General features: G+C 36.7%; 1 protein-coding gene across 6 annotated transcripts in view; it reads left to right on the top strand.

Annotated features, from left to right (window-relative positions):
* Window positions 1–24,990, top strand: part of EYA4 (EYA transcriptional coactivator and phosphatase 4) — a 231,456-nt gene that overhangs the window by 147,356 nt on the left and 59,110 nt on the right. For all 6 annotated transcript variants that reach the window (XM_015572105.1, XM_015572104.1, XM_015572102.1 and 3 more), the window contains exon 4: window positions 21,787–21,911. In XM_015572105.1, coding sequence (XP_015427591.1) covers window positions 21,787–21,911 — 125 coding nt within the window. The remainder of the gene's footprint in view (window positions 1–21,786; window positions 21,912–24,990) is intronic.

Below are 24,990 nucleotides of genomic sequence, written 5' to 3'. Positions count from 1 at the left end.
GGTTCAATTCCCAGTCAGGGCACATGCCCAGGTTGCAGGCTCAATACCCAGTAGGTGCAGGAGGCAGCTGATCGATATTTCTCTCTCAACAATGTTTCTATCCTTCTCTTTTCCTCTCTCTCTAAAATCAATAAAAACATATTAAAAAAATAAATAAACAGCCACATGTGGCTCGTGTTAACTGTATTAAACAGCACAAACCTAATGTTGCTATATCAAATATTACCATATTTATATATTAGACTGTCAAATTTCATTAACATTTTCTTTCATTGTTTTAACGGCAGTTAGTTACTCAGTATTTAGTATAGGCCAGGTTCTGTCCTAGGTATCGAAAGGAATTTGAAATCTATTAGATGGAGTTCTTGCCCTAGAGAGGCTTGCAGATTAATAGGAGAGAGAACTTGTGCACAAGTAATGACACAAAATAGATTGTAGGCTATCTATAAAAAATGACTGCTAATTGGTCAAATAAGGAGAGCGAGAGAAAGGTCAGGATCTCCTGGAAGAAATGATATCTGGCTGCACTTTGAGAGGCATTCATGCAAACAGAACATCATATGCAGTGGCATAAAGGTGGGCATGTCTGCTTTGTAACTCACATACTAAGGTCTGTGAAAGCAGGAGTGGAAGGTAAGGCTGGAAAGGAACGCTTTGGTCAGCTTTCCTTTTGGAAAGCCTTTGAACCAGTATATGTTTATTTTATGGTTTTTAATTTTTATTTATTGATTTGAGAAAGAGAGAGGAAGAGAAAAGGAGGGAGGGAGGAAGGGAGAGAGAGAGAGAGAAAGAAATTGAGATTTGTTTTTCCACATATTTATGCATTCTGGTTGATTTTTGACCAGGGATCAAACACACTTGGTGTATCGAGATGACACATTAACCAGCTGACTACCTGGCAAGAGCTCAGTATATGTTTTGTGAACCCTCTTTTTAAAAATGTCTTAAGATTTCTCATGATGTTCATCTTCGAAATCCTCTGTTGATTTCAATTAAATTCCAATGTATATCATATAGGTTGCATAGCTCATATACATCAATTAGACTGTATAACCTTTATACATTTTCAAGTTAGAAGCTGCTAACAAATCGTATAAAACCTATTTTTATACTTAACAAAACATATAACTTCCAGATACACTGCTACGATTTTTCTCTAATTATAAAGAAGAGCTGACTAGAGAAATAACATTTATAGCATTGCTTTTTCCATAAGTTGGAAGATTAATCACTTTTTTGACTTTCAACTTTCAGATGCATTGTTGGTGTTTCCCTTTAGTGGACTTTGCCTGTAGCCATTGGTATAATCTCAGTACAATACACTGTGTCTTTGAATTTAGGAAGAAAGAAAAACAAACTTTGCTCACTTTATTATTAGGGAAAGGAGTAATTAAAACAGTCAATTGAGCTAAATTAGCTGTTTAAATGCTAATCCAGTTTTTTATCAACTACATATTCTCACATGGGTTTATCAACCTACACTGCTAAGTAACAGTCCCCACATTTTTTCAATGAAGGAAAGGCATTCCTTACAAGAGGTTTATTTAGATCATTCTATTTATAGTCTTGGGGGCTTGTTAGTGTTTCTTAAATTGGAAAAAGATTGGATTCGATGTTGAATGGGGGCAAAGGGTAAAAGGATACAGACCCCAGGAACCCCAAACTCTTTTTGTTCTTGCTCACTGCCTTCATTGCTCTAAGAGCCTGCATTGCCCCCGCTACTCCCAGGGGCATCACATTACAGCAGGTTTAACTGAAGCAGCTCACAGGGTGCCAGCTCCCCTGGCTCTGGAATAATCTGAAGACCCCCAATGCCATAGATAAAATGCAATAATAAATCTTCCCATCTCTGGTGATTTTAGTCTCTTAAATTCAATTAAGTTGAGCCTTATAGGAATTTGTACATTGAATAGTGAACCCTGTGTAGATTCATATCCAATGTGGGGCTCCTATGTTTGTTACTGATTTTCTTTTTCAGAAAACTGCTGCTGTTTTCCATTTTTCAGCTTTCTCATAAAGGTATTTCTTACTGAAACCAAACTCATATTTCTTAAATTCCTAGACCACTACCTGTCAGGAAGTTCAAGTCAATTTTCCAAATGGTAGAATGCCAGAAAATCAAAAGCTGCTTGTTTTTGAGTTGCCTGATTTTCTCTAGCATTCTTTGGAGGATTTGAAGTAGGAAACACATACAAACACCACCACCACCACAAATCTGACCTATATTAAGAACTAAACATGAAAAAGGGGATTAAGAAAAGCTTTAATTTATCTAATTATGCAAATATTCCCAGAACTATAATGCCATACCTTTATAGAATTTCTTTTATTGTTGGTGCTATAGTTTGGATTTTGCCAAAGAACATTTATTGCTAAAAATTCAAGGGTTCTTACTGAAAACATCATCCATTTTACATTTGGGCCCTTTGCATAATAAGCAGACCATCCCTCCTCCTCCTTATCTTGGTGAATGCCCAGCAGAAGGTTCTGGTGAGGAGTTAGGGAAGATATTCCTCCTCAAAGGCTGCATCTAGCTCCTTGGAGGTCCCACCAGCCACCTTTGTTAATGGGCTTGAATTTTCGGGGAAACCTTTTATGTGGTTATATTGCAGATAGACTGTCTGCAAAGTCTTGTCCTCCTAACTGATTTGTGCAGAGGTTTTAAAAAAATTCTTTGTCCAGTTTCTAGAATCTACGCATAAGATTGAATGAAGCTCATCAGAAAAGAAAATTTTAAGTTGTTCCTATAAAGGCAAGCTAGTATAATGTATGGTAGAGACTGTAGATTCCGGAACCAATCTGACTTAATTTGAAACCTGGAAACGTGCTACTTGTGGGGCACTGGATAATTTACTTAACCCCTTTGTGCCTCAGTTCACCTACCCAAACGTGCGGTGATCATAACAGTACCTGCCTCACATATATATGGGAGGGTTAAGTTTATGCCCCCAAGGCTTTTAGGATAGTGCCTGGCATAAGCCCTCAGTGAATGTTAGTCATGAGGTATTGTCTACCCACATATTCATCAAACTAGAGTGTGTTCTCATTTGTATGGGATTTAGGATTAAATTCGGCTTTAACTGTGCAGTAGCTTAAGGCTATTTTTGATGGGGCTCATGGAGATGCATGGCCATTTTGAGTAGAGAGTAATATCAGGTCCTTTTTAAGTAATGAAGAAAGAGTTCACCTTCCACTAACTAGACTCTGATCTTGGATAGCCCTTGTTCCAGTGTGGATTTTACTATAAGTGAAAACAAGTCAGTGGTCCTTAGGTCCTGGGTCTATAACTGCCATGTGACATGGAAAAGGCTTGGATCCTGACGGCAAAGAAGATGCTCAAGGCTGATTGACAGGATCATTTGGAAGCATCTACTGCTCCCGACCAAAATTAAAGCATTGAAATTTATATTTACTTCTTTCACTGTCATTTGAATGGACTGAGAAAAAAAAGTAGGAGGGCTGTTAGGCTTTTAAAACATCTCAAATACAACTATAACCAGCTCATATCTATTAAACATTTAACATAGCAAATTTGCTAATATTTGTGAAAACAAGTTGGATATGGATATAAAGTTAGATCATGATGCTAGCATTCTGTGTACTGCCTACATCTGTTGATTACATATATTTCATTAATTTAATGAGATGATAGTAAAATATCAGTTGGATAGTGGAGTTGCCTAAAAGAATGGATAAGTTAGCATTCTAGAAAGCTTTGTATTGAACATGATATGAGTAAAATGAACTCGTGTAAAAAGTACATATTTTTAAAATAGGGATGTGTTGATGATGTTTCTTAAATATGCATTACATGCTGCTTTTTCTCCAAATTTGATTTAAACTTTAGAGTGAACAACAGGGTATGAAGACTAGGAGAGAGAAAAAAAACACATTATTTGAAACAGTATTATTTAACTTAGTGTAAATCCAGTTTAATTAAAGCCCTTGGGCAATTACTATTCAGTCACAAATTTTCCAAAAATTAACACCTAACATTAAAAAAATAGCAAGTTTGTTCAAAAGCAAAAGTTACAATTTGGCTATGAAGGAGCTCCTTCTAGGGAAAAAATCATCCATATTTTTTCGTTGGACTAAGATCTTCATTTCTTCTATCAGTCATGGTTGCCTCTTTCCCCCTTGAAGGCTCCCTACTCTCTCATGCAGCCACAGTACCTCCTGTTGACCTGGCTTTCCTCCCCTCTGTGGGTCCCTGCTGCCCCCTTCAAACAGGTCTCTGATTCCCCCTTGGGTCAGTTAAATGATTACCCCCAAGGGTAGATTCATCCTTGGCTTTGTTGGGTTTTACCTCCTTCAGCCTTGCGTCATGGGGGAGGGGAAGGGCGGTGAGAGAAGATCAAAATAGCAGTGCTGTAGTTGGAGTAAAATACACCTGCCTTCAGGCAGGTCAGAGTTAAATAGTTAATATAGTTCTTCTGGAGCAGAATGCAGGAGTTGCTTGTGTTGTTATCTAAATATGAAACTCCATGAGGAAAGTCAATAAAAATGCAACACCAGGGTGATATTTTTATCTGTAATCAACTAAATATCACATACTATTTTTAGAAAATCTAGAAAATACAAAACTTATTTTTTAAAATGATTCTACCCAGAGATAACCACACTTTGGTATATTTTACACACACACACACACACACACACACACACACACACATATATATATTTGGAATAATATTGTACATTCACTTTTTTATCTTTCTGTTTTTTTAAAAAAATTCTACATTGTATTATGAACATTTCACCATATAATTAGAAATTATTTGCATAATTATCACATCACAGGATATAATAGTTTATGTAACCATTTCCTCTTTGGGGACATTTCTGTTCCTTTCAAAGTTTCCTCTCTTATAAATAATTCATTGAATATATTTTTGCATAAGTCTTATATTTCTGATATTCTTATAATGAACTTCTAGAAATGGAATTCTAGGTCAAAGACCATGGATATAGTAAAGCTCCTGAAACATTTTGCCAGATAGTTTTCCACTAAGTTTATGCCACATTAAAGTCACACCAGGAGGGCATAGGAGTTCGTGTCTTATACTTGCTAACATTGAGCATTACTGCTTTTGTTTAACTCTAACTTTTGCTATTTTCATAAGTAAAAATGGCGAGTATTTTTTCAGTTGGACAGTTTTTAAATTCAGTTTTTGAAGTGTAAAATACATGCAAAAATGTGCGCACACTATAAATGTGCAGTTTTGTGAATTTTCACAGAGCTGGACACAGCCATGTTACCAACACCCAGAGAACATAATGAACATTCCCTTGCTTAAACCACTGATGGCTCCTCATTATCTCCAATACTAATCCAGTCTTCTTCACCAGTTATGTGGGGTCCTTCATGATCTGGTGCCTACAGACCTCTCCACTACCACCTTCTCTTTCTCTGTCCCTTGTATTCTGCGTGCTCTCCCTGCTCACTCCCACTGGACTTTTACGTGTGCCCCCAATTCTGCCTGAATGGCCTTACCTTTCTTTGTTTAGCGCCTCTTTAAATTTTAGAATGTATCTTGCTATTTTCTCTGCTAACTACTGTTAGTGGACTAAAAAAGGCCAACTTGCCTGTGTATGTCAAAGCCCAATAAGACACAAATGAGCTTGTAGCCTGGAAAGTAAGATTTTATTAATTGAGGAAGTGGTGCTATGTCTGGAGTCACAAGTGAGCTAGTGCTCAAAGACATGGCTTCCCTGTGGTTTCCAGAGGATGGGTTATATGGGGGAAACTTTAGTCATGGTGACTAATATTTGGATGATTTGATGTTGACCAGAACCTCATTGTACTGAGGGCTTACTGATTAAAGGAGTGACGTGTAAGGGAGAAGGAGACAGGTGAGTCAGTGTGCTGGATGAGCCCAGTTTGAATCAGAAGGAAAGAAAGGAGAAAGCTCATATTAAAGAAATGAAGTTTCTACACTGTCAAAGAAACTTTCTCAAAACTGTACCTCCAAGAGTTGGTGAATAATCCCTCTTATATATTCCCAAATGGTTGTGCGTTTGCCCTTATTGTGGAGAACTTACAAATCTGTATTGTAATTTCTGTTTATCTCTATTATCAACTACTAGACTTTTATTCCTCTTTTCACTTTGCTCTATAAGCTATTTGGTACCTAAACAGGAGAAGGAAAGTCATCTTTTAGGAAGACGGGTCTATTGGTAGGTAGGTAAGAAATGAAAGCAAAAGCAAGAAAGTCTGGACAGTATTTTAGTGATTCAGACTTGAGACAGAGAGAGGGCCTGGATTAGGATATACTAAATGGGAGTAAAAAATAAAAGGTGAATTTAGGCCTATTTTCAAGATAAACTCAGAGGACTTGTGATGTTTGGTTAATGAATCATATTTGTACATGGCAAACAGAATATATATGTAATAGAATGTTGAATGAATAAGGATTTTATGTACATATGCATGTATATCTATACCTGTCACAGATACACTCTATTTTGGATATTTGTAACCAGGCATATTTACTCATAAAAAAGAAAACAACAACCAAAACATTATTTGTTTTATAAATATCTAATTGTGAGATATTGTTCCTACTATACAACCAGAAGTAAGGCTCCAAGAGGTTCAGTGTTTGTCTAAAATCACAAACTAGTGTGAGTAGTTGAAAACTGGGACTTGAAGACAAGTTTCTGGAATTAAAGTCTGGAACTTTCTACAGATTTTAATTACCCAAAACATAGAATAAACATATCTGTTTATTTAGCCATGGTTGCTTTTTAAACCTGATATGTGCTTCTATCCCTTTATTGTATGCAATGCATAGTATTCCTGCTCAGAAAACATACCCCACACCTCTTCTCCAATTTTCCAGGTGTGTTTTGGTTTTACTATTTTTCTGGGTGTTTGATGACTATAACAGTGGCGTTAGTTTTGTTTGTGGCCTTTCATTTTCCTATTGCAACTTTGCATCACTTAGCAGTTTAGGAAAGCAATAAGATTCTGAACCAATATAGTAAATAGCAAAAATCTGTAAAGTTCGTGTCATGATTGACTGCATTCTGGGAGTTTGTTTGCAAGTCTCTGCTTGAGTAATAGCTCACATTTTTCACACAGAAGATGTGACAGCTGTGAGCTTTGTTATGTGTGTGCTAGACTCTTAGACGTCTTACAAACCTCTTCTCCCCACAGTGCCCAGCAAACACCTGGCATATACTAATTGCTTAAGAATATTTCTTAAATGCATGATTAATGAAAGTTATTATTGCCATAATACTGTGGGCTTTTTTTTCTAACTGTGGAACTTAACATTGAAATATATTCATACATGCATAAGTGCACATGCATTGTATATACACACAGAAATATAAACTACTTATGCTTTTTCTCAGTAAACTTCAAATACACCTTTCAAAATTGATTCGAGTACACAGGTAAGTTGTACGAAGTCTGAAACATGAACTTAAGGTTTTGTTTAATGTAAGTACTTTTTATTTTAGACAGATTAGCTATGTAAAGGGTAATAACTAAGCTCTATAAGTAGATTAACCAATTTTATAATGCTCATAGGTCTAATGATAGATTATGATTTGATAAAGTTTATAATTTTGGCATTTGCAGGTTAGAATATTGTATGATTTGTTCTTTGATATATGAAAATGGAGAAACTATGAGCAATAATTTCTAAACTGGTGGAGACTAACTGCCATGGCATTCTGTTCTTTGTGATGATAAATGTAGACAGAGTGATACAATTCTCTGCTTTTCCTCTGTCTCTGGGCCACTGTTAGACTGTCTAATTATATCCACTTACAGAGCATGGGATAAGCTTTCCTTTTTGTTATAAAGGGTATATTTATGTTATAGAGAGTGGAAAAGTGGTCGGCAAACTGCGGCTCACGAGCCACATGCAGCTCTTTGGCCCCTTGAGTGTGGCTCTTCCACAAAATACCACGTGCGGGCGCGCATGTACAGTGTGATTGAAACTTTGTGGCTCATGTGTAGAAGTCAGTATTTTGTGGAAGAGTCACACTCAAGGGGCCAAAAAGTCGCATGTGGCTTGCGAGCCTCAGTTTACCAACCACTGGGGTGGAATTATGCTGTAGTATTTCAGTATTCCTTCCAGCAGTTCCTCAGATTATTTAATTCCTGATGTGCCTTAAGTAGCTGTAGACTTTGCACAGCCTTACAAATGAAGGAGAAGGGATAGAGACTGGGAGAAATGAATGTCAGTAGTACAATTTCCATTTACATAAACTCATGAACCGGTATGCCAGCCTGCTTTACACTCGGTGACATTTAGGGCATGTGCTTCCCTGAATGTTGTTGGTCCTATATCAAAATGGAAACATCTCATTTGCATTTGGTTAATTTCCCATTGCAAATCCTTTGTGATGTATCAAAGTTTCTCTTTTGTGATATATCCCTAACCTTATGTTTTGGGACCCCCAGGACACACATTATTTGTATGTCATCACTATGCCTTCCTTTATGATACCTTGCTGGTATTGTCTTCTCATGTGTCATTGTTATGCTTTGCCTTCCTAACTAAACTCTGAACTCTTGAAGGAAATGAATTATAGCTCATAACACTTTCTATCCTCTAAATGTGCCTCAGATGAAGATTTCAGTTAAGTATTTGTGAGTGAATTAAATAATCTCACCCTATAAGAAAATAATTATGGCATGGAAAGCAACACCAAAAATACTGTTTCTTCTAGGAGAACTCCTCCCCATGGGAAGAGAAGACTCAAACATCTTACTGTCCAAAACGAGAGGATTTATGTGCACGAAAAAGGAGCACAGTATATTCCAAAAGTGTATGAGCCATGACAGTCTGAGTAGGTGGGATCTCATTAGCAAGACAAATACATCTTCTTCATCTTGTTTTTAGAGTGCCTAGCACACAGTGGGCATCGATAAAAGACTTTGAATGAATGAATGAATGAAATATCTCATGTCTGAGAAATCAGAAGGGATGTTTCATGTTATTATTCCCACTCGGGGTCCTGTGTAGTGTGTAAGTGGGAGAAATAGCATAAACATAAACATTGGGAGTACATTTCTGAGGGGAGGTGTCAATAGAAGTAAAGCTGTGGGGTTGTATCTGGGCGGGTAACTGTGAAGGAAAGCTACGATAAGATCTGTAGTTCTCCTCCCCGGAACTTCACCAAAAAATCGCTCATAGCTTAGTGTGTAGGAATTTTCCATAATTTAAGAGACACTCTTTTGGGGGGAAATCATAAATTCATTCATGCATTCATATTCATTATGAAGTCCATGAACATGTACTCGGCATCCCTCATGGGCATAGCTGACGGTATATTTATGATCGTCCCAGTGTTAGATGAAAACTTTAGGAAGAAGGGGTACTTTGTAAACATAAGGTCTCTCTCTTCTGATGATTATTTTTGCCATTTTGACAAGTAATATCTTGCATTTGCATAGAACTTACAAATTTAAAAGCATCTTCCCAAACCTATGTTCTATCATCTTTACTCCACCTTCCTCGGTAGGCAGAACCAGGTGACCTTCCTGATTCTACACATGAAGAAATGGAAGTGCAGTTGAGTCTCCATCATGTCACTCCCCTGGGAAAGAGCGGGGCTAGGCCTAGAGCCCAGACCTTCCAGACATGCCATTCTTCCTGCCAGGCCACTTGGACTTTTAAAATAGAACTCTAAAAGCAGGTTCTTGAGTTGACCATTTGTTAAAACAATGTTTGAAGGAGGGGTGACCCCGATGACATTGAGAACTTCAGCACTTGTGTAAGCACGAGAAAAATCAGCTCTGCAAACTTGCGTCCCCGTAGGTGACCATGAGCTGAGACGCGAACCCTCCTGCGTGCTTACATTCTGAGTTATGCATAATCTGCTAGGGTTCGTGTTAGTGATGGCATGAGCCTGTGGAATCTGACAAGCAGCTCTCTAAACTCTGACACTCAATTCAATGCAAAACGAGTAGGCTCTGCAGTTCATTCAAAAAGAGCTGCATGCTTGACACAGAATAGGCCACTATTTAATAGCCTTTTTATCTGGCTCACTTTTCTTCTCACTTACTCCTGTGTCTACAGCTTGCCCTCCAAGTCAGGTTTCTCTGCAGAAAGGAGATGGAGACGCCTTTAAAAAAAACAACACACACAACAAAAAAAACCTTGCTTCCTTTCCCCCTCCATTTGGCTCCCTGTTAGACAAACCTCCTCTCCAGAGAGGACAAGGCTAGATACAGCCCAGCCATGCAAGAGGCAGGTCAGAGTGAGCCCCTGCTTTTCCCCCTGGGCAGATGTGCTCGGCAGAAAGAACTACTGCTGTTCCTACCACATGCTGATTATATATAATTGCACCTGGAGTCTATTCCAATATAAATGTCATTCAAATTAGCTTAGCTCTTCCATCCAAGAACTCTCAGGAAGAAGAGCTGTTCACACTGCCAACACATGAATCCAAACATGCCAAGGAATCTAAATAAATCAAGTAACAACTCATTTAGGATAAGGTTTAATACAATGAGCTTGCGACAAGCCATAATGTTTTGAATTTATTCCTCATGCCTAACATTTATTTGGTTACTATAGGTTTTATTTTGCATGGGTCCTCAAGAGTGGCCTAGAGGTTCTTTAGTGTCATTGTATTTAGGCAATCTTTCTTTGGGCATCCCAAATCTCTACCTCACTTGGAGGTGACGCTGAGAGGAATTGAATTGCAGAGTCCAGAGCTTATTGAATTTGGACATCAAATTATGGGAAGGAATTGAAACCATGTTTATTGTTTTTGCTTAAAGCTGAATTCAAATAAGAGCAGCTCAGCTTTATATATTTTCCTATAAGGACATTCACATTACTGAGAGCCAAACTCTCTACATGGTCAGCTTAACCAGAATACGTTCCCAGTGTTCGTAAAGCCAGAGAAGGGCTGTGAACTTGGAAGGGAACTTTGTCAGCCTAATTACCTCTGTTGAAACTGAACAGCTCACTATTTTTCATTATAGTGGCTTTGTAGAGGTGTCATATGTCTATGTGGCTTTTGGTACTTCTCCTTCTAGTCTGAAAGGAAACAAAACTATTTTATTTTTTTGTTCACTTGTAAACATTAGGACCCACCTTCTATCTAGATGAGATCTTAACATCAGTTCATTTCACTTTGGATCATAAAATAAATACTACAGACACTTCTGAAGAGCCTTGTGCACTCCTCTGAAATACCTGTCTCCTCTCTACTTCAGAAAAGTACTATCTTTTGAATTTAGAAGTTACCATTCCCCTGAATGCACAATACTTATTTATAAGTTCAGAAAACTACATATAATATCTGTTAGCCTATTTTTAAACTCCATGTGAATATAAAACAATATGCTGAGCTCTGTGGCTTGTTTTTTCTCTCTAAGGTTATATTCTTTATATTTATCTGTATTAATACATGTTCTAGCTCATTGATTATGAAATTTATAGTATTCTATTATATTTATATATATCAAACAATCTGCATTTTTTCTAGATGGACATTTACATGTGTCTAATTAACTCCTCTTACAAACAATGCTATGGAAAACTTTTTTTGTAGAGTTGAAATGGAAAAGAGGGATGTGGGGGTTAATGCATGGCGTTTGCTGGACCAGAACAAATGATATCAGCACGCCAGCATTTACCCTGTAACACAGGTGTTAGGAATAGTGTTTTAAAATATCAGGATATACACACTCAATAAAACATGTTGTGACCCTAGATATCTAAAACATCTCAATTAAAAATTAATACCTATAAATCATAACGTTATAAACTATTTCCCTTACTACTATTGGCTTTGCAGTTTTCTGGGTGCTGAGTTACCTCCAGCAAGAATGCCCTTGGGATTGCCACCTCCACCCTGGCGGGCCCTGTAAGGGCTTTAGTACCTTCCTGCTGTGTTTACTTGACACCATGGCCTCTCCCTACCCACCTTAATACTCTTCTCCCCTGCTCCCTTAGCTCCTCCAGTGCCACCTTGCCCACTGGCAGTTCCCACTCAGAGGAGAGCTGTGTGTTTTTCGAATGGCACTTCTGATCCCTGCTCAGCCTTTTTTTTTTCCAGGGGAGTCGTGGGGGCATAGATATGCATGAGGTGGGGAGGTTGGAATGGGGAAGAGAAAGTGAGATGCTAAGAGGCAAGGGTTTCCAAGAGTGATGAAGTGACAGGAGGGTTTGCAGTGAGGATGTCAGAGAGGAGAAGGAAGAGGGAAAGCAGAGAGGGATGGGGAGAAATCTAGGAGAGTCTGACATACCAATATTTACACAAATCGATGCCAGTATTTTAAAATGGCACCGATTACTGGAATAATGGAAAATTGAAAACTGGTCCTGCAATCAGTAGTAATATAAACACTTTTTCACCTTTATTAGATATTGCCGTATTGCTTTCCTAATTAGCTGTACTAATTTACATTCCCAGTGGAAGTGTGGGAATTACCCATCTTACCACATTTAGCTAGTACCTGACTTTATATGGTTATATAACATTTGCTAAATGGGTTTGATACAATATTTCATTGTCCTTTAAAGTTGCAGCTCCATGATTATTAGAAGAGTATTTGAGTACCTGGCCAGTACACTTTTTATAATTTTTACAATTTTTAAAATGCATTTTATTATAAAGGCAAAATGGTTTTATAACATCATATTTAAAATAAAAAATCCAAGTAAATTAAAATTCATAACCTACCACATAAAGCTGCCTATTAGTTTTATTTTTGAGAATAGCTCTATAGAGAGGTTTAAGGCATTCAATTTGATGTTTTGACATATGTCTACACCATGGAAGCATCACCATAATCAATAGAGACATTTCCATCACACCCAAAGTTTCTTTCTGCCTCTTAATAATTTCTGTCTTCTCTCCACTCTCCTTATCCCCATTTCCTGGCAACCATGGGTCTCCCTTTCTATTGATTTTCAGAATCCTCTATGTCATAAGCATCTTTCAATGGGTCATTCCTTTACATTGCTGAGCAGTATTTTACTGGGTAGCAGTACCACAGTTTGACCATTTACCTCTTTATGGGCGTGCGTGTGTTCCAGTTACTGAATTGATTGACCATTTAAACTTTTTTAGGGTAAAATATATACACAGAGTAGAGCACAAGTAGGTTTATAGTTACTCATGTGGTATATTATATGATAATTAGTAAATAATAATACAAGAATAAACTGTTTTGCATACTCACAACTGTAAGTCTACTTTTGCCCAACCTGTATCTCCATAAATTTTCTCATTTGCAAAACATTGAACATGAAATAATTCCTGCTATAAATCGGAGCCTAGGACAGTGCCTGGCATGTATAGGTGTTCGGTGATAATTATGTGATGAAAAACTAGGTATCTACTGGCAGACCTGAGAGCTAATTAGGGATACACAGCAAGTGAACCTAAGAAGTTGAAGCGCATGGAGCAGTTGAACTGAACTGAAGTCAGTAATACTCTTTTACTCACATGTCAGGGCATCCGGCACTGCTTCCTTGGAAGTCTTTCCTTCAAAAGCAGCCCATCACTTGTCTTTCACTGAAAACAGTCTCTCCCTTTGTTTCTCTTTTGTTCCGTCCTTCACCCAAGCACTGAGTTCCAAACCTTAACTATCGCTGAGTCTCCCTCTGTTCATGTCTAATCAGTTTTCAGGTTCTGGTACTTCAGCCTCTCACATGTGTTGGTCCATTGCCCCTATCATGCGTATGGGGCATGGTCTCTACCCATCTCCTTCCTCAGAATGTCAGTTTCTTCCATCCTGTCTCCCAGACTCTTGTTTTCCCCTCTTTAATTTACAAGGTAATCATATATTTTTCTAAAATGTAATTTTGACCATGCTGCCTCATTGCTTCCAGCTCTCCATTAGCTCCTCCTGCCTGTAGATTACAGTTCCGGGTCCTCAGCACAAATCAAGAAGCTCTAGGCTTTACACCACCTGCCTCCTGACCTCACTGATGCAAAAATATTTAACTACTTGCAGGTTCCTGAACACAGTGTTCCTGGGTCCCACTTCTGTGCCTTAAATACACCTGTCCTTCCATCTTATGGAATCTGTCACCAACTCTGACCAGGCACAATGACTCAACTCAGTTTGGAAGCTTTCTTTGTCCCTGTGCACACATGCACACACACTCAGACAAAACCCAGCAAAGTTAATCACTTCTCATCTGTGCCACCAGTGTCTATGTCACAGAGTGTGCAAGCCATGACCCTTTTACCTTTGAATCTAGTAACTGGTACCATGGCAATTACCAAGGAGGTGCTCAATAAATATGTTGGGTGCTCAATAAATATGAGTAACTCAAATTTTGGTGCTCAATGCATAGGAATAGATGAATGTATGACTTAAATATCTGATCAAGTTATAATTTTTCAGCTAAAATGTTTTTCACTTGTTTTCAATCCTCTTATCACCACCTTAGTCAAAAACTACTCAATCTCCTGTCTGAACTGTTGCTTTAGCTTCCTACCCAGCCTATGTCACTAAATTCTCCCTCTTTTCTAAACCATGCTGATGCAGATTAGCTAATCTCCTACAAGGATGCTTTCATTGCATTACTCCCCTTTCAGATTCTACTGCCTGGCTTCCAAAAAGCTCTAGCTACTTTAGCAATCCAACTTTTTTTCTATTCCTCAACACACATTCTCCATTCTTGCCAGCCTGTTCTTCCCACTTCCCCATGCCAAAGCTGTGTTCATTCCAGCTTGTGTTCCAGGGCTCAAGTTTATCCTCTCACCAGAATACCCTGTCCTCTCACCTCCATCTGTCTGAATTCTGCTAATAATTTATGTCTGGCTAAAGTTGCACCACTGTGACCGCGCCACCTCTCCTATGGACTTTGTTGGTGTTTCTCATCTCTTAGCACCCAGATTCTAACTGCATTGTAGACAGTCTTATAAATAGGTGAGATAACTCATTGCAAAATGTTTCTAAGTGAGTAGTAGTTCAAATACAAGAGACTGTATATTCTTCTCCCCTACTCCACACAAGAATATAAGCTCCACAAAAGCAGAGAATTTTTGTCCATCTATAATAATAAAAGCATAATATGCTAATTAGACTGGACAGCCAAACGACCTTCCAGACGTCCTTCTGGATGGCCTTCTGAATGAAGCCGGAGCTGCAAGGGCTGAGGCAAGCCTCTGTGGCTATGAGGGCTGAGCCCCTTGTACAAATTTTGTGCATTGGGCCTCAGGTTTTGTTCATAAAGGAAAACTAAGGGCTTAGTAAGCACCCAAATATTTGTCAAATAAATAAATACATAAACAAATAAAGGAATGAAAAAATCTACTACATGTTGGAGTTTCAAATATTATTTTCTTCAGAAAAGAACTTTGAGCAGCCGAGTAGTTCTATTGGTTAGAGCATGGTCCTGATACAGCAAAGTTGCAGGTTTGATTCCCAGTCAGGGCACATACAAGAAGCAAACAATGAATGTATGGATGAGTGGCATAGCAAATTGATCTCTCTCTCTCTCTCTCTCTTTCTCTCTCTCTCGCAAAATCAATCAATAAAATTTTTTTAAAAACTGAGGGAAATATGAAATATGAACCAGTTTGTGTGATTTCTGAATTTTAAACAATGTGATATTTTAGAGGTAATTTCTTTTTTTAATATATTTTTATTAATTTCAGAGAGAGGAAGGGAGAGGGAGAGAGAGATTGAAACATCAATGATGAGAGAGAATTATTGATTGGCTGACTCCCACATGCCCCCTACTGGGGATTGGGCTGCAACCTGGGTAGGAATCCAACTGTAGCCTCCTGGTTCATAGGTCAACACTCAACCACTGAGCCACACCAGCCAGGCTAGAGGGATTTTCTTAAATGGAATAACAAGACTAGCAAATCACTGTGTTCATTTATCTAAATGTAGTATTTAAATTTTGAACTTAAACATTTAAGAAGGGAGTGACAAAGTCCCAGTTACATTTGAGAAATATAATTCTTATTATTCTCTGGAGGAGGATTTGCAGAAAAGAAGAAAAGAAAAAACAACAACCAGAAAGCTGTTCGTTCATTTATTGAGATACAGTTTTAGAGCATCTTCTTGTTGGTGTGCACTTAAAGAGAATAGGCTGCTAAGAGTCTGAGTGATCAGCATAGCAGGTAGGAAAAGCTTAGATGATGAATTATGAAGACTTAATTTAAGTAGTGATGAGGATGAAAAGGAGTGAAAATTTTGGAATTTATTTAGGCAGAAGCACTGAAAGTATTTGGTGAACTCTGTTAAGATTGAGAGCTTGAGTCCTGATTTGCTTGACCAGTTTAATAGTATAGTTAGAGATAAGAGTATGAGTGGGCATGAAAGGAATGATGATGAGCTTAGCTGTGGACTTACAATGTTAGAAGAGTCTGTGAAAAAAAATTGTGGGTCTGAACAATAAAGAATTGTAGATAAGACCTACTGCTTAAAGATGTATGAGGATTGAGTATGGATTTTGAATTGATCAACAATAAACAGTTGTTGATGACATAAGCTTGTGTAGAAATTCCCCAAAAGGGTGCTTACCTGAGTGAAATGAGATGAGGGCTGAGGCTGCAGATTACAGGCATCAAAAGGTTAAGAGGACAAGAATGACACATGAAAAAGAATGAAATTTAAGGGCCAGATGTGACGTCAAGAAACCAGGAAAGAGTCGTCGTATCAGTTAAAATGGTTTCAAGTGCAAGTAATAGAGAAGCTGACTCACTTAGCTTTAAACAATAAGGTAATTTATTGGTCCACATAACTGGAATTCCAGAGGCAGAATGGTCCGGGGTAGTGGTTGATCCAAGAGCTCAATAGCTTCATCAAGAAACCAGCTTCCTTTGTCTTCTTTTGCTCTGCCATCCACAGTTTGGATTTGTCCTAATTCTGTTTCTTTGGGAATAGAATAACTGGTTGTAGAAATCAGGACTACATATTCTCTCATTCACAACTGGCTGAAGAAGCAGTTTGGCTCTGGAAGCTCTCCTAAAAGAGTGGAGAAGAACTTGCCACTAGTCTCCAACAAAGTCCTTCTTGTGTTCCACTGGCACAAATATGATACCCAATGATTCCTGAAATAGTCACTAACTTGGGGAGAGGAATTAGGCCTCCATCTCGCAGAGCTGAAGGTGGATTTAGCTTTTCCTGAGATGCTGAACTTTGTTGGCGAGAGATGAATACCTGAACAAAAATCAAGATTCTTTAGGTAGAAGGAAATGGAAAATGGGGAATGCATAACCAGGCAGCTAGGGCCACTACAGAAATATTAAGCAAGTCTAGGAGGAAGAAAGTTTGAGAAGTCACTAACATCATCAGAGGCTAAAGAGAGTCAAAGTAAGAGTTAAAGGAATAAAAAACAAAAGGAGCCAAGTAAATTAGTTAACTAGAAGGTGACTCTAGAGACTTCATGGATACTAATTGAAGTGGAGATAGGGTCTTGGTAAGAAAGAAGATATGAAGCTTTAATATAAGTTTAAAGTTTCTGGGTTTTGAAAGGAAGAATAATGATAATATAGCAGCTAGGAGGGAAAAGTAGTAAGAAGAAGGGTTGTTTTGCAATCAGCAATTAGATGTTTTAAAGTCTAGTCAGTGTCTCCTAATCAAGTTCTGATGAAAGCTCTTCTGGTGACCAGTTCTATGAACTTAGTCAACATGTCATGCTCCCTTTGAGAGGTCATCACTTAAAGGGGAAAAAATATAGCATATATATATTGAAAGCAGAAAATAATCTTACCTGTATTTTAGTTGTTTGTATTTAGGGGAGATCTTCAATATTATAGTCCACTGAGGCATCAAAAATCGTTCATTTGGGGACTGAAAATAGAATATTTTTGTAATTTCTAGCATAGTAACTATTTGTGAGTGATAATCCAGTTAATGCTAGTTGACTATTCTGCATGCAGCCTCACTTTTGTATTGAGGGAATCTTGCTTTGTAGCAGGTAGACTATGAAGCCCACCATCCCCCTTCAGCAACAACAAATTACAACAGATTGAGATTAGTGTCTTTAAAATTAATGACAGAAGACCATTTTATTGTAAAGAAAGAATTACACTGTAGGTATTTTAGGAACTGTTCAAGTGCTTTAAATTCAGAACATTGTGTGTTTCCCTTAAATGGTAATGGTTGGAACACTTCTAACTTTTTGTCATTTGTAAATCAATGAGATTCATGTGACAGAGATCTCAAAACTTTCATCCTACATCGTATAGGCTAAATGGCCACTTATTTGAGAACTTATGGGCAGCCATTCATATTTTGCAGTCAGAAGTTACAGAATGATTTTACTTGGGAAAACAAGAGAAAACTAAAGATTGTAGTAGACCTAACAAATTATTCAGTTTGCTTGATACTTTTTGCCAAGAGTTTTGTCATGAGGGCAGACCCTAGTGCTTTATTTCACATTCCCAGCCAGCATTTGCAAACCACCAATCATTTCCTAAGGGACCTTAACAGACGGAAGCATTGAATTCTCTACAGTCAATGTTGCCTCCCACCTGGGAAAAAGACAGTCCTGTAATTGAATCTGAGCATATGCATTGTCATCCCTCCTGCCTGCCTCTCTGATGTGACAGCAAATTAAAAGACTTAAGGCTCAGCCTGTCTTCCAGCTGCCAGCCCCTGGTAGACATGAGGGAGCCAGAAGGGACCAGGTGGAGCAGTTTTGAGTTGCACTAAACACACAGCGCAAGGAGGTTGGCCGTAACTTCCCAATGAATATTTATACCAGCCCCAATTCTCATGTTGCACTTTGGCACGGACCAGAGTGCTGAGCTCCTGCTGATTTCAAGGGCCCTGCATTGTTTGGACCTGCTCCGTGAAGTATTACGCCAGATGAGAAGTGGGGCCCAGGTTCCTATCACTAAGATGGGTGTTTGACTTTTTTTAAATGGAGACTATCATGTTATAGTGTCATAAGGATAGGGCCAGGGGGAGTTCCCTGACGTCTCCTGGCATTGCTGTTCATGAATTGCATGCAGCCTCAGCCTCAGCTTCCCGTGGAGTGGAACTTTAATTGTTTATATTAAGAGCCACACAATACTGTATGTTGTATATCACGGCATTTTCTTCATCTTTTTCTTGGAGGGTTTATTTTTGTTTGCTAAGGTCGGGCACTTATCACAGGGCTCTCTCATCACATTTCACATTCTGATCCCTCGTGGCAGGTGCTAACTTCCTTGCGCTCAAAGTGAATGGGTTGAGTAACCTCATAAAGATACAGAATGTCTTGGCATAGAAAAGAAGGGAGTAAAGAATGCCTGTCTATGGAAGACTCTTAGTGTTATTTAGTGAGCCCTGTAAACTGAGAAGATATTTGGAAAACCATCTACACACAAACCCATTAACTTTTTCTAGGTAGTAGATCATAGACTTATATTTATGTTCGTGATTCCCAATCCATATAGTTACCTAATAAAGCACACAACTTATCATGAGTTTTGTTTTTTAAGAAATTTTTATTGTTTTTTTTAAATTTTTTAAATTAAAACATAATTGGCATACAATATTGTATTAGTTTCAGGTGTGCAACATAGTGATTGGACATTTATATACCTTATGATGTGAACACCACAATAAGTCTATTTATTGATCATTCATTACAGTGCAAAGTTACTATTATATTATTGACTATATTCTCTCTGTTGTACACTACACCCCTGTGGCTTATTTATTTTATAACTAGAATTTTGTCTCTCTTATTCAACCCTCTACATTTTTTACTCCTCTTCCCCCACCCTGCGTCCCTATGGCAAACATCAGTTCATTTTCTGCATCACTGAGACTGTTTCTGTTTTGTTTTCTTTTTTAGATTACATATATACTAGTAAGTGAAAGTGTATGGTATTTGTCTCTTTCTATCTGACGTATTCCACTCAGGACAATACCTTCTAGGCCCATCTATGTTGTTGTTGCAGATGACAAAATTTTATACATTTTTATGGCTGAGTCATATTCCATTGTGTACTAGTATACGTACCACTTCTTTATCCATTAGTCTATGGTTGGACATCTAGCTTGCTTTCATTTCTTGCCTATTGTAAGTAATGCTGCAGTGAAATGGGGGTGCATTTATATGTATGAATTGGTATGGGGTTTTGTGTGTGTTTTTTGGTGTGTCTTTTTTTTTTAATCCTCATCCAAGGATATTTTTCCATTGATTTTTTAGAGAGAATAGAAGAGAGAGGGAAAGACAGAGAGAAACATCGATGTGAAAGAAACACATAGATGGGTTGCCTCCTGCATGAGCCCGAACCAGGGCCCGGGCCAGGGAGGAGCCTGCAACCCAGTACATGTCCTTGACCGGAATCCAACCTGGCCATTCTGACATACCTCATTGTACTTTTGATTTGCATTTTCCTGATGATTAATAATGTTGAGCATCTTCTCATATGATGTTTAAGGCCATTGTTTCCATATTGAATTTTTGTCTGGATTTTCTATTTATTCTTGTATGTGGGTGTTAAAGTCTCCTACTGTTTTTGTAAAAATGTCAATTTCTCTCTTTATGTCTGTTAATATTTGTCTTGTTTATTTAGTCCTCCTATATTGGGTGCATAGATATTTATGAATATTATATCTTTTGACCCTTTGATTATTATGTAATGGTCTTCTTTTTGTCTCTTTTTACAGTCTTTGTTTTAACATCCAACTAGTCTGATATGAGTATTGCTACCCCAGCTTTCTTTTTATTATTTTTTTCATTTGTTTTTCTGTGGAATATATTTTCTATACCTTCATTTTCAGTATGTGTCTATCCTTTGATCTGAAGTGAGTCTTGTGTATGCAGCATATGGGTGGGTCTTGCTTGGTTTTTTTTGGTTTTGTTTTTATCTTGTTTTGTTTTTATCCATTAATTTACCATATGTCTTTTGGTTGGAGCATTTTAGTCCGTTTGTTTTTAAACTAATTACAGATAGGTATGGTCTTTTTGCCATTTTGTTAATTCTTTTTTATTGTTATACAGATTTCTTTGAATTCCTTTCTCTTTATTTTTTGTGTATCTTTTGAAGGTTTTGGTTTATAGTTACTATTTGGTATATTGATCTATATATTTTACTGTATATTTTAAGCTGATCGATATTTTAAGTTCAAACACATTCTAAAGCGCTACAGTTTGGCTCATTGTGTTTTAGAAATTTTTGTTTGTGAATTCCCTAACTACTTCTTGTAGTTATAGTTGGTTTTGCTACTTTTGTCTTTTAACCTTCATTTTAGCTTTTTTTAAAAAAAAATGTTTTTATTGATTTTTAGAGAGAAATGAAGTGAGAGGAATAAAGAGATAGAAACATCAGTGAGAAAGAAACATCATCAATCAGCTGCCTCCTGCACGCCCCTTCCTGGGGTTGAGCCCACAACCCAGGCACGTGCCCTGACCAGGAATCGAACTAGTGACCTCTTGGTTCCTGGGTCAGTTCTCAACCACTGAGCCACACCAGCCAGACCATATTAGCTTTTTAAGTGTCTGATTCACTGTTTATTATATATTTGCCTTTTTTAGTGAGATTTTTTTCTTCCATATATTTTATTATTTCTGCTTATGGCCTTTTATTTTCTGCCTGAAGAAGATACTTTAATATTTCTTGTAAAGTCAATTTAATAGTGATGAACTCCTTCAGTGTTCACTTGTCTGGGTAGAGTATTCTAGGTTGTAGGTTTCTTTTTTTAGCACTTGAAATATATCCTGCCACTCCCTCGGGTCTGTAAAGTTTCTGCTGAGAAATCTGCTGATCTATGATTAGCTCTCGTCATTGATGTTTCTCTCTCCCTTCTTTTCTGAAATCAATAGAAACATATTTTTTAAAAGTAAATAATTGCTGAGATTTCAATTTTTGCTCTCTTGCTTCCTGCTCTAATAGGTCTATGGAAATGCAGGACCTAGCAAGTCCTCATCCTCTTGTCGGAGGTGGTGATGCCCCTGGTAGCTCCAAACTGGAGAAAGCCAATCTCAGTAGCACATCAGTCACCACAAATGGGACAGGAGGTAAGTGTACAACCTTAAAGACACACAGAATCACATTTTCACATTTTAATGTTTGCTGCAATTTCATATGTTAGGGTCTGCTAATAAAGAAATATCTCATTAGCAAGAACACAATCAGCATAATATGCAAGGAATATATAGTTAATGGATTATTTATTGTTCATTTTCTTGAAATTTTTGTTCCTCCTCTATAACTGGAAACATTCAGAAACATCCAGAGAGCCCTGGGCAACACTGAAGGCATTTAGTGAAGCTTCTTTTTTGCATTTGCCCTTGTAAATATTTTCTAAAATGTGGAAAATGTGGCCAAAAGGTTCTTACGAAAAAAGAAGATGAAGAAAAGAAATTGTATTACTTTATAATTTTATTTTGAATTATAAGAGAGAGAAGATCTACCAAAATTTTTTTCTTAAAATGTGGTTTTCCTTAAAAGTAAATTTGGGAATAGAAAAAGTATATCTGCTACAATTTTCTTTACAAAGAGAACAATACCTAACATGTATTTAAAAATAGGAATTTAATATTTTTTTCTAGGTATCTTCTCATTTGATTAACCCATAATTAACACACAGCATATGGCAACAATAACAGTTATTTCATATATCCTGCCATATTGTTTTTATAAAATGCATTCAACTTTCCAGAAAATATAATCTTATTTTTACATCACAATATATAGACTACATCTCTATACATATGTTTCATTTTAAATCAATTATTTTCAAGTTTTATAGATCTAGTTATTTTATTCAGTAAGTGAGAAATTACATGAAATTTGTTTTAACTTATAAACTTCATATTATTAGATATCGGCATTTGCCACATCATATTTTCTTTAAAATTTTCAATAAATATTTATGAAATTGATACACCTCTTTTTACTTATTTGAAAAGGACTGCGCAACCTAAAATCTACTTTGTAAAGTTGTGTGCATTGCAATTTGCCTGTATTTAATAATGTTTTATACCAAACCCTTTGTAAATTAACATTTTTCTTGTTTATAATGTTTATTTGTCTCTAAACATGCATCTATAGTTTTGGCTAATTAATTATAGGATTGCAAATTTATGAGATTGTTTAGTGATGACTTCTGGAGTAAAAACATTAATATTTAAACCTTACCTTGGTCCAAATAATAATATTTTTTAAAAACTATGCATTCTGGAAGCAGACCTTGGAGTTCACTAATCATCATGTGTATATATTTAACGGAACTAAAACAGACCTGATCAACTAAAATGTAAAAGTCATACCATGGCAGTTATAATTTTTGGCGAAAAGGTCAGAAACCAGTGCAAGCATTGGAAACTATTCATGTACACTGAGCAGGCACTCAGACAATGAACCCTTATACTGTTCCTGTTCTCAGGGGACAACATGACTGTTTTAAACACTGCGGACTGGTTGCTGAGTTGCAACACCCCCTCTTCCGCAACAAGTATGAGAGATGATGGTACACTGCATGTGCTTGGGTGTGTGGATTTGCCCTTCTGGTTTGCTTTCTGTTGCTATTTCTGTGTTTGCACCTTTTTTTCTGTGTCTAATACTTGTAAAGGAAAAGGAGAAATGATCATGCCTTTTAGTTGTTTATTGGTAACAGTTGGCTATATTTTTCATATCAACTAGTATTCTCATCTCAAATTCTTATTACCAGCAGTATTCTTAGATTTTTTTTATAATTTTACAAAAATGGTGCATCAGTTGTTTTTCTAACTACATGTCAATTTATTAAGTGGATAATTGAGCACCACATTCATGTCAATCAGAGAATTTGAAACAGATTGCGTGTACATACAGACTTGTTTATCTTTATAACCTATACATTTTTATAATTTATGTTGACTTTTTAGGATGGCAGAAGATATTTGCTATTTTAGAGACTTTATTAAATATTCCAATTAAAGTAACATTAACAATCAGTTAAAATTCCATCATTTAAAAAACCATCAGTGATAAAAGGTATATATTTAAAATTGTAAATTAATATTGTCTTTGAAAATATTTTGAACTATAGACATTTACTACATTCATATATGTAATATATATTAAAGTATAAACAAACCTTTTTCCTTAATAAAAAGTTAATATACTATCAAAATTTAAAAATAAATGTAATTCCATAGCACTATGTTAGAACCACCCAACACAAGATTAAACAGAACTCACTACCTATCACAAATGTGCATTACAAGCAAGCATTTAGACTAGGCACAGACTTGCCATATTTCGATTATATTATATTATGAAGAATACTCCATTATGCCCACTACTTATATATTTATAATTTTCATTTCAAAATTTTTTTTCAATTTCATACTTAAAATATACTTTTCATAGTTAAAAATATATTGCCAGAATTAGTTTCTCTTCATGGGTCTTTATTCATAAGGAGCAAGATAGTAAATATTTTAGGCTTTGTAGGTCATACTGCCTCTGTCTCCACTACTTAGTAATGCCATCATAGCCCCAAAACAGCCATGGACAATATATAGATGAATTAGTGTGACTAGGTTCCAATAAAACTTTATTTATGGACTCTGAAATTTAATTTTATATTAATTTCATGTTACAAAATATTCCAAATTTGATCACTTTTAAAACATTTAAGATTTACAATATTTCTAGCTCATTGGCTGATGTTCTGTTTTAAAGTAGTATTAATATAACACAGGCAACTTTACAATAGTAAATATATATATGTGTATATATATATATAATATTTAGTAATTCATGGCTAATCTTAACTGGAAACATTTTTCTGAGTGTTACACTTCAAGTTTTCTGGTTCTTACTGTTAATGTTAAGTGTCATGTGGCCATTTGGGAAGAACAAGGTCTTGTGTGTCAGAAGGATATGATTTGAATCTTGTCACTATACTTATGAGTGTGTCACCTTGGACAAGTTACTGAACATTTCTGAGCTTTAATTCTTTTCTATAAAAGAAAGTAAGTAACACTTCCCTGGCAAGACTTTTTGTCCTAAATGAGATATGTATGTAAGTTGCTTGGTAATAAATGCCAGAATATTTCCTTCTTTCATTAATAATTTAATAATAATTGGCCAGAAAATTCTTTTTTT

The sequence above is a fragment of the Myotis davidii genome, unplaced genomic scaffold (assembly GCF_000327345.1).
Source record: "Myotis davidii unplaced genomic scaffold, ASM32734v1 scaffold266, whole genome shotgun sequence".
Lineage (NCBI taxonomy): Eukaryota > Metazoa > Chordata > Mammalia > Chiroptera > Vespertilionidae > Myotis > Myotis davidii.
The sequence above is the reverse complement of the archived record's forward strand: the minus strand, read 5'-3'. Positions and strand labels throughout refer to the sequence as shown.